Source organism: Amphibalanus amphitrite, unplaced genomic scaffold, assembly GCF_019059575.1.
Source record: "Amphibalanus amphitrite isolate SeventyFive unplaced genomic scaffold, NRLGWU_Aamphi_draft 000456F_arrow, whole genome shotgun sequence".
In the NCBI taxonomy this organism is placed as follows: Eukaryota; Metazoa; Arthropoda; class Thecostraca; order Balanomorpha; family Balanidae; genus Amphibalanus; species Amphibalanus amphitrite.
The window spans coordinates 354925-370183 of record NW_024881950.1 but is presented as its reverse complement, the minus strand read 5'-3'; the positions used below and the strand labels follow the sequence as shown (position 1 = coordinate 370183).

Sequence of the window (15259 nt, the reverse complement as noted above, 5' to 3'; positions counted from 1 at the left end):
AAAGTCCAAACAGCAGACAAAAGGTGGGTAAAACCAACTACATCTGAATAGCCGGATGGCAGCAAAATTATGGAGCTGTTAGGGAACGGCCAAATGGGCAAAGTTGGTTATGAAGATGGGCTGCATCTACCGTGAGTGTTTATCGTATCATGAACCACAGGGTTATAACACTTTCGCAGCGCTGTTATGAAACTAGAACCAACGGAAAGACTTTATCCTTTTCTGGCCCTAACTGGTATCGTGCGAAGTACGGTCATCCCTACAATATTTGAGGACTCTTGAAATCTAGTGTGGACAATTAATATAACCGGGAGGATAGTTTTTTTTTTTTTACCAAAAGCTTTGTCGTTGAAAGGCAAGGATTAGGCGAAAAACAATTACAAAGCGCCCAGCTAGGAAACGGCTGGCGGAGAGGCTTTACAGAAAAGCTCGAGAAAATGACGCGATAAAAGCAGTTGTGCGCAGTTGCGGACCGCCCCGGAGCAGTCGTGTGAAGAAATCCATTGAGAGGATCGAAAAGGCACCGGTATGCTTATTGCTTATGTAGACCGATGGGTGGAACGGGTCCACGAAATGGGTCCACTTTTTCGGGGATAGATCTTTAATACGTATTTGAAGTTCAGTCACCTCGCCCTTGGACAATGTGTTTTGTTTTGCCCAGCAAAAGCCAAACTTTTTGGTAGTCAGTGCTAGAAAACAGACTCTACGTCTAGCGAAAATCGAAAGTCTTCCGTGCAACAACTAATCAGTACCAATTTATTTATGGCTACTGCACACCTGGAGCCGCTTTTATCAAAACATCGAACGGTTCCAAAATTATCCAAACCTATCCCATCTCTCCCTCCCTCCCTCTCTTTTCTCACTCTGTCGCTTTTCTCCGCGCCCCTACTGTTCATATAGGCGTGCTGGCTGTGTCGCGGCACGGGGGCTCAGCAGCGGCCATGAGGCCCACCCGCGGGTATCGATCGGGGAACACCACGCGGAGACTGAATCCACCATCCGCGGCCCGCTCATGTCACACCGTAAGTGACGTAACTAACGTAACTAACGTAACTAACGTAACTGACCCCACAGATGACAACAACGGGTACCGTTGTTACTGGGAGAATCCACTGTTGGTGACGACCGGAAAAACCTGGCACACGTCCTGTTGAACCGCCCATTTGGGGACGGATTTGAGCAGATGCAACAGCACGCGAGCCTTTCGCAGCCTGAGGGGAGGGTCCAATAACATGGCAAGGAATTACAGCGGCTCAGTGATGGCATGACGTTAGTGGTACACCGTTGCAACGGCAAAGGTGGGCAAGGACCCTCAAGCTGCCTGTTATTGCACGGGAACTGAATATGGCTGCAGGTCCAATTAGTAACGAGAGCCAATTCTCAGATGTACTTCAAGACTTTAGCGCATATAAATTAGTCTAAGCCTCATTTTAGCGACCTACATGAAAAGCCTAATTTCCTGTTTAAATGGACATTCCCTTTCAACAAACTATGCCTCAAGCTGCACTTGGCAGTGTCGCGGAAACTTCCGCGGGTAGTAAACACTAAACAGCCTTTGTCGTTTCTTTAATTGAATTATCTCGCCAACATCGAGCTTACTCTACACTAAAATGGGAAATGGAAGACAGTGTGGGATGGGGAAGGCATAATTTAAGTTAGAAAGTTTGTTGCACAACCTTGAAAGGAAAAAACTTGGCGGAAAAAGTTAAGAGTGTTAAGTTCCCTGGAAAGGACATATGATACTACCTTGCATATCGCCTTATGGATAAGAAAATGTGAATAAATATATTTGTCAATTTAAGGAAATAAAAACAGGGAAGGTATCTTGTAACCGCGTAGCTAAATGACCTGGATATAATAAAAGTGAGAACTCCTTGAGTTGATGCTCTTCTACAATATGGAGGCTGAAATATGAAAGACTCTAAACTGAGTGATCCTGACTCTTAAATAGACGGTAATCAGGATCGCTCGCATCCATCACACTCACCTATTGCTCGTGACTGATGGAAAGGAGATCTTACTGTTTGGATACGCTCTCGCATACGATTACCCGACTTCCCAAAGTCTAATACAGCCGGGTAACGGTTTCAGCAAACGCACCTTCAATAGGAAAATCTTCCTCGCCACGACGGCACTGCCCCCGTGGCCGTCGCCACCACTACAGCCTATCATCAGCGCTCACCAGACGGCGACACCATCTCCTAGCCTCGCCCCAAAAAAGCCACCGCCCCGGCGCAGCGGCCCGGCCATCAACGCGGCGGCACGACCTGCGGAGACCGGCCGCGCGCTGGGCGGTCACGGCCAACCCGTATCGGTGTGTCCGATCGCGCAGCCGTTGTGCAACACCAGCTGTGCACGCGAGTCATGGCGGGGTGGGCGAGCGGGTCAGCGCACCACCGGTCTTCACAGAGGGTGCTAAGTAGTGGAGGGTGATAGTCACAAAGGTGATGGTCACAAAGCAAGGGGGACTTTATGAGGAGCACCACATAACCTGGCTGCTTCGGAAGAAAAGTTGTTAACGAAACAGCTAACATAGGCGAATTAGGAATGAAAATGGCAAGTAGGGTGCGCGTGAACAGCCGTGCACTGTGCAGGCAACATCACATGAAGCAATTCTACACGCAAGGCAACCAAAGCGACCCATTCATTCGGACATCACGCGGAGCCCGGACCGTTGGCGGCCGGTGCGGCGTGCCCTCGGTACTTACTCGTCGCTGTCGGCGGCTCCCGGCTGTCCTGCCTCCGTCCCCAGTCTGTGGTAGTGCTGCTTGTGGAGCGCCAGCAGGCCGCGCGCAGCCTCCTCCGGCCCGCCGCCCGGCTCGCGCTTGATCTCGGTGCGCTGCCAGCCGTTCTCCTTCTCGGCCTCGTCCTGTTTTCCGGCCGCCGCCGCCACCGCGGCCGCGGCCGCTGCCGACGCCGCCGCGCTGACGGGCACGCCGGCCACCGAGGCGGGCGGCGCCTGTCCGCGGTGCGCCGGGTGGGGCACAAACACCGCCGGACGGGGCGCCAGAAAGTGCGGCGCGATCGGGCCGCTGAAGCCCGGCAGACCGAGCAGGTGGTCGATGCTGATACGCGGCGCGGCTCCGGCCGGTGCGCCGCCCGTCGGCTCGAGATACACCTGCTGGGCGGGGGGCGCCGGCTCGGCGCCACCGCCCGAGCGGCCGGCGTCTACGCGCGGGCCACCGCCGGCCGCCGAGCCGTCCATCAGCTCAGACATCATGTCGGCGCTGGAGGTGACGGGCTTGGCCGAGACGCCGGCGGCCGGCGCGTAGGTGACGCGCTGTTCGCGCTGGTGGCGCTGCGCCTCGTTCTGCAGCATCTGGGACAGCATGGCGATGCTCTCCTCCTCCGGTGCAGAGTGGGTTGCCGCTGCGGGCCGGAGCGGAGGTCAGGTCAGGTCACAGCCGGCGGTACAACATACAGAACGATTATCAACTCTTCCCAGCATAGCAAAACACCTGTACCGCGAAACCGTAACATATCACTGCGCGAAACTGTCTTTCTTTCAGGGAGATCATTCACAAAATGGGCGAAAAAGCAGCTCAGCAATTGAAATAAAACCGACTCCCATTCCTGACAAGTAAGGTGTCCATTATCAATGTTCATCTTGAGTACCTCTGTTCCTTATTCTAACAGACTGCCCCAACTCCAACAGTATCTTATATCCCATCCAACTACTCCTCTTCCCGAAACCGCTCTACTCCTCTCTCCTCTATTTGGTTCTTTTTCTAACCTGTCACGTAGGCGGGCGCACCGTGCGGCGCGCCGCGTCCCGCGCTGCTCGCCTCCGCCTGTGTCACGTGCGCCGCGCCGTGCAGGTCCCCGTGCGACATGCTCGTGGCCGGCGCGAACATGGCTGAAACACGGACGGATAGCGGCGGTGAGACGAGAGGGACGCTGATGGGGGCAGTACCCACTGACAATGGAACTGCAGAGAGCGATACAGCGGACGACAGAGCTGTCCTTGGTGGTGATTTGAGTATAGGAACGTCGAATTATACATAAGATATTTTACTCAAACATTAACGCATGTAATATGCATGTACTAATACATAAACAACGCGATTGCCTTGAAGCCATGCATGATATCATAATGCATAGTAAAATATGGCAATAGCATTGTTTTTGAAATCACGTTTAATAAGATGAGATGGCAATATAATATCTTAAAATTGCACTTAGTTTTAACACTTCATCGAACATTGTACACTTAAAAAAAAAAAGAGAAAAAAGTCAGGAGAAGCGGTGGCAATATATCACTGCAGCGGTGCAAAGCAAACACTAAAAAATAGGCATGCAAGAGATCATTAACGCAGCATGTTGGTTCGTTAGATGTCTTTAGTTTACACGTCTAAGGCCTGACCACTACACTATGGTAATTGAATTAAGCTCCATTGATTTCCTTCGTGGATAAGACTTATCAACATTTTCGTTCTTTTCCCAACGCCTTGAAACATATCCCAATACGCTAGTTATGAGATTGTTGTTGCACAAGAGTCCATGCAACCTACGCTATACCGTAGCGCATTTAGTGGACCCCTAGCGGCTAGGGCTTACTTCAGTCTGTCGCCTCCAGTCGCTCTACTGAGGTCTTAGAGAACATTGAACATGGGTATGAAAGTCTAGTGCAGCAGCAAAAAACGCCGCTGGAAAACTGACACCAGCTGCAGTTCATCGATAAAAAACGTCGATCCCAAGGCTCACATTCAGTCAGCTGTCTCACTCGTCTGGTCTGGGCGAGCAGAAAGAAGTTCCGCTTTTTAACGACGTACTTGACCGCTGTCCCGACTCTCGAGCTAATCAACACCCTCGCGCGCGCACTACTATCCTAAAACACACCGACCTACCAGCACACGCACTAGCACAGCTCCACGGCGAGTGCACCGTCTTCCCTCCGCCGCCCCCGCTCCAAGACCGCCCGTATCACACACAGGTGGGCCGCGCCATGTCGCGCACGCCACTCGGATCGACCACATCCCGGCGGTGACAGTGCACACAGGACCAGTGGACAGCCTTGACGGCACCTGCCCCCACGGCCGGTGACCGGTCGGGCCGCGTAACGGAGCAGCGCCGATCACTGGCGACTAATCCGCTTACAGTGTCCCCCCCCCCACTCCCCGAGCTCCCGGCAAGTATCAGCTCCGTGGAGCAGAGCAGAAGTGGGTGACAGCCATGGCAGACCACGGGCTGGCCCGCAGATTGACTGGATATCGGAATTCGGACCCATATAGACCATTTCGTATCAACAGATCGCAACAATGGATATGCCATTTTGGGACAGTCGACGAAGGCGGGTTCATTGACTGTTGCTTCAGATTATTGACAGATAACTGGACTTACAAAAGGCAATAAAACTCAAGGTGAGAGTACGTATGATCGATGTAGAAAAACGGATTATGAAGTGAAATCGCCACGCAATCAAGGACGCAGGAGCACGTCCCAACTACAGACGCCGAGGGCCAAATACATATTTCACCACAGAACCAATACATACCAGCTGGTTTCACACACAGACTTTCGGGGACACTTTTCGCATCATGGTCAATTATTTGTGTAGGTATGCAGCTGGGCGTACACTTACAGCTCGCGCACTGCTGATAGCAACTACATTGCACGGAAGCATATTATTGATGCACATTTAATAGCTTATTTGTTTGTGCACATGAGCGATGAACCAACAGACCAAGACCCAGGCCATATGAGACAAACAAACATAAAATATCAACACCATTACGTGCAGTATGACACTGCATCCATCAATGCATGTTATAGAGAGCATTATATTAGCATTGGACGAAATAGCTGTTTCCATTGTTAAATTTCCAATCACTAACACAATTGATGAAGTGTGAGACTTCAGACCCCATAAAGAGTAATGGCATTTTTTTCCTACATTGTCCAGTTGTCCAGATCCACCACAAGGTAAGATGTGCGGTGTACAAAACTAATCTTTGACTCACTTAACAAATGGATGAAATTTCTTATCTTCCTTTGCGACAAATAACACAAAAGGCAATAGGCATTGCACAAATCACTACTGTGGTTTTCCGTCAAGTAGCATGACGATTAACATCATTTCACTTGAGAAAGTTAGGATCAGCTCTGGTCTTTGACACATCATTCATCTTGTCATAAGCATGCAGTTTCATCATAAATCATCTACTAACTTTGCCATTGCATTGGACAATTAAACTTTAGTCCAGACCATAGGCAGCGTAACGGGGGCACCGTGCCCCCTTGGTTTTGTTATTTTAACATTAGCCCTATGGGCGTTGCATGGAAAGGATGGGACCAAAAGTTGGCAATGCCCCCCTTAATTGAAGGTGTTCGCCTGGGCCGTGTTTCACTGGTGATAGCAGCACGCTACTATCAAATTGCGCGAGCTGACATAATGTGATGACCTCACACTGATGACGTTTCGTATAATCTGTGAGCCTTTTCATAGCTACGTTTGGAACAGAGTTGCTGTCTCGTTGAATGCGTTTGATACATTCGCACGGCCGTGAATATGTTAGCAGCAATATTTGATGACATCACACAGTTTGACGACGCCATGGTTTGTAGATGCTTCCATGAAAACCCAATTTGACAAGTGTGATAGCAGCGTGCTGCTATCATCGGTGAGACAGGGCCCAGTACTGGTCCAGACCCCAGCCTAATTAAATGACTTATGACAGTGCCCTTCTGAATGCGACCTTCACCCAGTGACTACTTATCTGGTGACTACCTAGTGACTATCTATTATGGGTTAGGTTAGATTTGGAGTGTAAAGAATGTTATGTTATCTTTTGGTGATATTGTATCATATCATTTGTCACTTCCTATTGTTTGTTATTCAACCTCTGCCAATTTTTTCACCAATTGGCCATCTAAAATGTAATTTTAGTTGTTCAGAATCCTTAGAGGAGCGGTATGAGCAACTATCCAGTCTACCTTCAGCCAGGTTGATTTTTTAGGCTATTACTTTACAGCTACATGCTTATAAATTATATTTTCATTTCCCATTGCAAATTAGTAATCTGAAGCAGCCAAATACAACACCCTTTATAAAATGGCAAATCTTGATAGTGAGACATGGGTAATGCCAGCTTTAATAAGTACAAATTTAATTTATCTTAAGTTAATTTCGCAATTAATGGACCCAGTCAAACAAAGACAAGAGCATATCTTAGTCAAAATATGATGCAATTAAGCAAGCATGAGCTTCTGACAAACCAAACAGAAGCAAACCAAAATAAAGATGACATAATGCACTGGCATGGGGCACCCGAGTCCCGAACTGAAATGCACTCAACATCAATACACAACTAATACAACGCAGGAAAGTGTGTAGAATGCAGGCATTAGGCACTTTTCAATGCAGATGAGCAGAACACATGCAGCCACAAACTACTGAGGATATGTACAAACATTTGATCAACAGAGTCGCAGCCCAAGCAAAGAACAACAACTTTCGATTTCAGGCAGCCAATGGCCTTGACATGCTTTGCAAGCTGGTGAGACAAATATGGCTTGCTAGCAAAAGTGAAAACACGAGTAAATAGACGGTGTGAAAAGGTGAATACGAAATTCAGCATGCAAAACAGAATGAACAAAGACGTCTACCATACAAAGACATGGAATATCAACAGAGGGATGGCATGAAAGTGAAAGGGCGTACCCGCGGCACAGAAAACGACGCCATACGCAACCAGACTCAAAATGCATCAAACAAGACCAATCACCTTTACCTGCGAAGCAGAACCGATTGAAAGGAGGTTGCTAGTATACCATCTTCCTGTTAGATTACACTTCCCACCACCAGGAACCCTAAACTCGAATTTATTTGCAATATTTACCCGCCTCCTTTCGTTTGCTTCCTTCTTTGTCAACGGCCATATTGCATAGAGGTGACGATCGACTAAAAATTTGCGAACCTGAATTGCATCAATTAGCAACTTTGAAATACAGTTTGCATAGTCGACTAGGAAAAATTTTATTGTGTGGTTATCCAAAATTCTTTTCCTAAATTTTAAACAAAAAATATACAGATAAATAAAGCATATGCTGCTCTAGAACACAGCTACTAAATCATTGAAAACCTTTTTTTTATAAATTTAGTCCGAATGGCTGAATGGGCGGATTTGAGGAATCAGAGCCCGCACTAAGCATAGCTTGTTGTGCTGACCCTGATCCCACCACCCGATCGCGCAATTCCAGTTGTATGACAGAATTTTGTCCGAACGTTTAAAGCAGGGGTCGGCAAATGGTGGGGCATGCCCCCTTTGGGGGTAATGGAGCCCCTCGGCGGGGGTAATGGGGGCCTCTGAGAAAGCCTTATCTTAGAATTAATGTCTCCCTTGATGGGACAGACATCACGCCATGTTTGGTCTCAGGGTTCAAAGATCGAACACTAACCGTCGCCCCTCTATTGGCGTTTTCATAACAGCTAACGTAAACGGGGAGGGGCCGGTCGGACCCCAGCCTCTCGGCCTCTGAAATCTGAACTGGAGCTTTGCGGTAGAAAAATGAACGTGCAACCCGTGACGATAGGAAGACGCTGCTACCCAATTTTAACCTTCGCACTTATAGGGGACCCCCCCCCTTTTCCTCGGGTTTTCGCGAATAACTCGCGCAAAAAGCGGCCGATCGCGATGACATTTTCAGTACAGGTTTATCAATTTTATACATTGTAGCTAGAATTTCGCAACCATTTGAACATATACCAAGTAATTTTGGTGCCTTCGTAACATGTTACGAAGCTGTCAGTGGTTGTTGATGCCTATTGCCTATTACTATAAATACCCGGCAGGACGCCTATTGGTTGACCTGACCTGACCCGACCTGGCCTAAATGCACGAAGACATCTGTGATCAAAACTTAGATAAAATTCGTGATCAGTACCCCGACAAACTCCACAACATCCTCACTTTACGAAGTTCTGACAGGTCTCGATTTTCCGACTTTTTGGGTCATTGAGCCGACCTGGAAGGTCAATCGATGACCTAAGACCTTAAAATCGCGTATCATCAGCTTCCTCTCGTCACGGGCACACGCTCGTTTTTTTCCGCGAAGCTCATGCTTGATCAGGGGCCGAACGACAAAGAGGGGTCCAACGAATTTCTCCCCCCATAAATTAGCGGCTGGCAAAACACCAATACGGATGACGGTTAACTTCCTTGGCCATTGGGTGACTTAAGACTTTCAAAGGGTCAATGACAATTGTGTAGTAGATCAGAACCCGCTGTACCTTCTAGAATTGAAATTTTATGACATTCCATGACCTCAAGAAACAACTGCCTAACAAGTCAACAGTTATTTCTGTCAATGTATGACATGTTTTATGGCAGATAAAAAAATGATCGGCTCGAGGGTAAAATTGTGTCGTGATCCGACGTTTTTACATAATAATACCAAAAATACCCAAAGAGTCACGGAAAGGTATGACATTTCAGTGAGCTCGGTTGTGTATGCAATGGTGTCTGGTAGGGTGGGGGTAATGGCCCTGCCTGGCACCCGAAAAGGGGGCACGACCCCGGAGGGCCTGCCGACCGCTGGTTTAAAGGGACCCTCCCACCTTAACCCATTTACGCCCTTCGTTGCGTTTTCGCAACGCAAGTAAGCGTCGACGTAATCGAAGCTTGAGAAGTGTGTAATGGCGGCTAACCGATGAGACAAGTTTCAGCGTGTGTAGCATGGTTGTGCGCATGATGCTACGCAGTTACAAGTCTGTGCGGCCGGTAAGTTACTGCCTAGAGCTCCCAGAGGGAAGTCGAAGGTCTTGTGAGTGATGACGTCACGAAAAAACAAGATAAATAGGCTAAGTGCTTAATGATATCGTAATGAAGATTGTGTAAACATATTCTGCAGAGTCCCTACAATAGCTTAGATATGCATTTTGTTAAGAAATCACGCTGCAAAAAGGGTTTGTGACTATTTTCAAATGTGACTACGGTGGCGTTGCGGAAACGCAACGAAGGGCACATCGGAAAGACAGCGGTGTTGCGAAAACGCAACGAGGGGCACATTGGTAGGGTAGGGAAAGTATGAATATCAACAATAGACTTCACTCGTGATACGCTGTGGGTTCTTTCTTTCTCTCTCCCATCTTCCTCCATCTCTTCCTCGTTCCCCCACCTCTCTTCCTCCCTCCCTCTCTCTCTCTCTCTCTCTCTCTCTCTCTCTCTCTCTCTCTCTCTCTCTCTCTCTCTTTCTCTCTCCCGTTTTGTAGTCATGAGGGACGTGTATAGGTATGTTAAGTGCAAGGTGCGTTTGCGCTTAAAATGTTGCGACATATTTCACATTTACTGCCTCAAACAGCTACAAACACTCCTTTCTTTTTCTCTCACAGATTATCGGGATGTTCGTTCACTAAGCAATGTGTTCCCATACATCTGAAAATCGCATGATAGGAAGAGGACCTGCATCAAACGGTCGGCGATGCTAACGGACCTGAGAGGGTCCTTTGGAAATTGGATCGACTATGTACATACATTGTACATATGTATATGATAAATTTTTTTGTTTTTTTTTTGTTTTGTTGGGTTAGGCCCCTTCGGTCTGACAAGACCATTGCAGAGCCGGAAGGATGATAGGAGTTAGGGGGAGACATTGGTCTGGGCAGGCACCCTAGTGAGTCGCCGGGGCTGAGCCCGTCCAGAGGACAGGCCACCCAGCCCCAAGGCACTCACTGCACCCGGCTACGGGGTGCGCTCCCTTGGGAGCAGCGGTGCCGTTCCAAGGGAGCAGCCCGCATGAGATAAAGTTGCCTGTCCAGCCCGGAGGGGGTTGTGGCGTGGAGGAGAGGGATTTCAGTATCCTGAGGATAGAAGCACGGATAGGTCATATATGATAAATAACGGGGATGTAGTCTGGTATCAGACGACAGATAGGCATTGCCATTCTCTGGATACAATCTGCTGACTACCAACCTTTACGTTAGAAAAGATAACTCAGGGTCGGCAAATAGTGGGATAGGCCCCCTCTGTGGGTAGCAGAGCCCTTCGGCAGGGGTAATGAGGGCGTCTGGGAAAATAGTCATTTTTTAGGATTCATAACTTGCATAGATTAATAAGCTACTTGATGTGGAGTATACGCTTGTTTTCACACTTGGGATAAGCCTTTTATCGAATCAGACCATTTTAGAGCTAGCAGTATTACTGGAATTAGCGGAGACATTTGTCTGAGCGGGCACGTTTAATCGTCGAGACTGAGCCCAGCCAGTGGGCAGGCCACCCATGACCCAGCCCCCCTCCCCCTCCCAAGCACTCACTGCACCCGGCTACAGGCGTGCTCCTTTGTGATCTGCCCGAATGCAATACATCTATAGTTGCCCGTCCAGCCCGGAAAGGGGGTTGAGGCGTGGAGAAGAAGGATTCAACTATCCTGAAGATGGAAAGGACGGATTCACGAAACAGTTGAAAAGTGTGCCGCTGCGTCGAACCACCATTCTGTCCTGGTATTGCCTCGAGAAAGAGGTTACACGTGAAGGTCGCTGAGAGTGGGGCCATGAAAATTTTGGATCAGGTGTAAACGTGGTAAACTGGGAGGCGATTTGTTATGATGCGCTACGCCTTGCGCGGGTAATTTGTGAAAGCCGGATCGGTTCATTTTTTTTCTCTTTTTTGCTGAGAGTGGGTACGACTAACCTGCAATGGAATTTAATTTTACTCCTAGGAGGGTGCTTAACGATCATTGCGGATACGCGTATACGTGAGGCACTGGTTTACTCCCAACCTCCGTTTGATTGTTTTCAGTGTGAGGTCTGATAGGTGGGGATAATGGCTCTGTCTAGCATCCAAGAAGAAAGCGTCACCCTGGGTACGTGTCGACCACAACTTTAAATGGACAACTGTTGTTGATAATGACCGTTTGTTGTCACCTCCCCGTTCGCGAATCCTGAAGTTATGCTCCCCCACTGAGGCTTTTAGGCGGGTTATAGAGCATGAGGGATGGGTTCCGCATTTTCAAGCAATAGCTGTCCACAGTTGATTAATGTTTTCAAAACAAATTAGCATATATACGACAGTTCAGTGTACTTTATGGCCGCCTGGTGTGCCCGTCGTTGCGTTTTCGCAACGCAGATGGCGCCTGGTGTGCCCTTCGTTGCGATTTCGCAACGCACGTTTTTTACGTTTTTCTCGAAAAACTTTTGCTGCAGGCAAAAATTATTTTCGATTCCACACAAGGCCCTGGTAGGAGCATAACATATTTTGATTTCATCGATTTTCATGATGGTCAATATTCCTGGGCATAAATGGGTTAACATTAGATTTGAGTTGAGATAGCCAAAATGGGGTCCCTGGCTCACAATTACCGGTTTCGGCACTCACAACATCGAGAAATGCCTTAAATCGGAAATATTGAATTTCAAAATTGCATCATTTTGATTCAGAGGGGCTAATGCTTAGGAATACCCCTCTGAATGTGTGACGTCAGCGCAGATATCTAACGATTTTTAAATGTTTGACTAAAACGTTTTGTAGCACGCGGTGGTATATGCTATTTGCGCGCAACATCTGCCGCAAACGTCGCACTTCTAAAATAAAGTCGCTAGAAACAGCGGAGATCCCAAAAAAGTAAACAAAAGTAAAAGTCTAATATCTTGAAAACCGGTGAATATTTTTCGGTGAAATTTGGTAGATATTCGTTTTCGCTCTTTCTGAACCCAGCGACATCACTTTCATGCCAATTCATAAACTTTTTTGAAGGTGGGAGGGTCCCTTTAACGTGCCCTCACGACTGGACACGGTCCCCTCCGCTCACTCACGCTTCCTGGCTTCTGTGCGGCCCCTGCCACAGACACGCACGCCATTACACGTAGGAGCTAAATGTGGCCGCCCGCACCGGGGCTTGAACCGGGCTCTCACTTCCGGCTAAGCGTCGAATTCCGGCGCTTTTATCCACTCGGCCACGGAGAGGACCTTCTCAAACATTCAAAAGACACCCTAATTCCCGAATGAATTCAACAAGTCAATGATTTTTTAGAGAATGTAAAGAATAAAAAAGAAATCAATCAGCGTTAACCAGCCTCATTAGAAATATGGGAGGCATGCTGCTGAGAATGACTCAGATTGGATTGAGAAAAAAAAAACTAAGTTGCAGCCTTCAGACGAGCTTTGAGGCCCGCAGGCCGTATGCAAAGTAGAACCCAAAAAAGACGCCTAGTTTGGTGTGTGCATAGGTGCAGGAACTAGGGAAGGAGGCAATCGGGTGCTGAGCCCCTCCGACTTACCGGCCGGGGGGGGGGGGGGGGGGGGGGCTCGTAATGTATATATTCGCCACCTGGCCCCCACCCCTTTCTCGAGGTATATCCAAATCTACCGACACACAACTTTCTCAGAATACTATGACATGAAGATCTAAAAACCGAGGGTGAAAGACAGCCATCAAGCGTTCACTTTTTATGCACTGGCGAATGCTTTATGTTATCAACCAGGTCCCAAAAAGGAGTGCGATCCTTGGCGACCGGTGGAAAGAGTGTCCCTTTATAATTTAGATCAACCTGCACCTGGGGCTGTACCAATGTCTTACTATAGGTCATATAACTATAGGTCTTATCCGCACCACGTAGCACTGGAGGATCTAATCTAGGGGGGCATAAAGGTGACCCCCCACGAGCATTGATGTAAATTTGTGTTTTTTTTTCGAGAATAAAACGAAAACTTAAGAAATTTTATCGGGAAAGTTTGTTTAAACTGCACAGCAGCTTATTAGGATTACGAAGCAGGATTGATGGGACCGTCCCCACCCCCTGAAGATGTCGAAAAGTAGCCGGCTGATTTTAAAAATTCAAACGACGCTCGATAATTCCACCGTGGAACTATGTACCCTGCATGACCCAATGTCATTGACCTAAACGCAACCGATGACGTCACAGGTCAGGTAAAAGGTCGCATTTTGACCATTCATAGACCTTCTAAGAAATGCGTGATTACACCGAGTACAAGGCATGCTGTCGTAAATAAATGATAGAGTATTATTTTTCCGATACACATTTTTATAAATGAGATAACTGTGCAGGTCCAGGTCGTCACAGAGGTCAGGTCACTTATGAGTCACAAGATTAGCCCGCGCCCCGCTGGGGGGGGGGGGGGACAGAATCTGCCCCCTCTCCCCTCCCGTTTTTCGCCAGCAACTTCTAAACGCGTTACACCAGCGACGTCAAACCCTTAGTACCTTATCATACATTAATTTAGGAATTCCTGAAAATTTGAGCGAAATCCGTCGGATTTTTTTTTTGAGAAAATAACGTTTTAGTGACGTCATGTTCGCCATTTTCGCCTCAAAAACGGCAAAATTTCAAACGCCGCTAACATCTTCATTTTTAACCCGCGCCCTGCTGGGGGGGGTGTTTGAACACCCCCCCTTGTGGTTTTTCGCGAATATCTAAAAAACGGCGGCGCGGAGCGCCGCCGTTTTTGGTACACCTTATCATACATCAATTCTACACATGTTGTGAAAATTTCAGACCAAGGTCATTCAAGGTCAGGTCACCAGGTCACTTGAAGTGACCTCACCTCATAAAAAGTTTCAATGTCTGTCATAGCTACACCGAGTGACCGATCGCTTTGAAACTTTCAGCGATTGCTAAGAGCAATAGCATGTACAAAAGGTATATCTCAGAATTTTGATATCGATGACCTAAGGTCAGGTCAATTTTGCGACCTCCCCATTATAAGTCAATGGGAGAAAATTGAAATGCGCTTCTTTTGGACGAAAGACATTATAAACACTCCCAAACACTGAATTACAAGTGGTTTAGACACACTGAACATGAAAATGGTGTCCGTGACCCCTATTTATGCCCTGAGGTCATCTTAGGTCACGAATGGTATCTAACAGTTTATCGCAAATAACTTTTGATAGAGGCATGCTAGAGCGATGAAAACGCCTTAGATGTGTTCAGCTCGACGATACGGATCGACTGATATGCAACATGACCCTTTCCGGTCAGGTCATGACCTTGACCTGAGGTCAAATTTTCAAGTTGACCTTTCAAGGTCAAATTATAGTTCATTCGATGCGTCTTGACGAGAGGAACACGATGCCGGTAAAAGTAAGCTCGTACAAGGCTTGGGTCAAAAGTTATTGCAGAAAAACTGTTTCCGAAAAAATCGGCTATTTTTGCAGTTTTTGCCCCCTGCAGGCAAAACCGTTGACGTTAGGTCAAATCTGAGAGAATTACTCAGAAAGGGCGTTAATAGGGCTATCGAATGCGCTTTTCCGCGGCGCTGTAGCTCTATTGGTTCCCGAGTTATGCGTTGGCTTCTTGGAAATT

General features: G+C 47.7%; 1 protein-coding gene across 44 annotated transcripts in view; it reads right to left on the bottom strand.

The window, feature by feature from the left end:
* LOC122391806 (zinc finger protein 454-like) overlaps positions 1 to 8051 on the bottom strand; it is a 43439-nt gene extending 35388 nt beyond the window's left edge. For 34 of the 44 annotated variants that reach the window (XM_043386059.1, XM_043386058.1, XM_043386072.1 and 31 more), the window contains exons 1-3: positions 7839 to 7951; positions 3734 to 3856; positions 2709 to 3369 (exon numbers count right to left, since the gene is read on the bottom strand). In XM_043386059.1, the coding sequence (XP_043241994.1) occupies positions 2709 to 3369; positions 3734 to 3856; positions 7839 to 7878 (824 nt within the window). In that variant the 5' untranslated portion in view covers positions 7879 to 7951. Of the gene's footprint in view, positions 1 to 2708; positions 3370 to 3733; positions 3857 to 7724 lie in introns of all 44 variants that reach the window. The other 10 variants (XM_043386073.1, XM_043386081.1, XM_043386070.1 and 7 more) reach the window with 6 other exon arrangements.
* Between the last annotated feature and the right edge of the window lie 7208 nt (positions 8052 to 15259).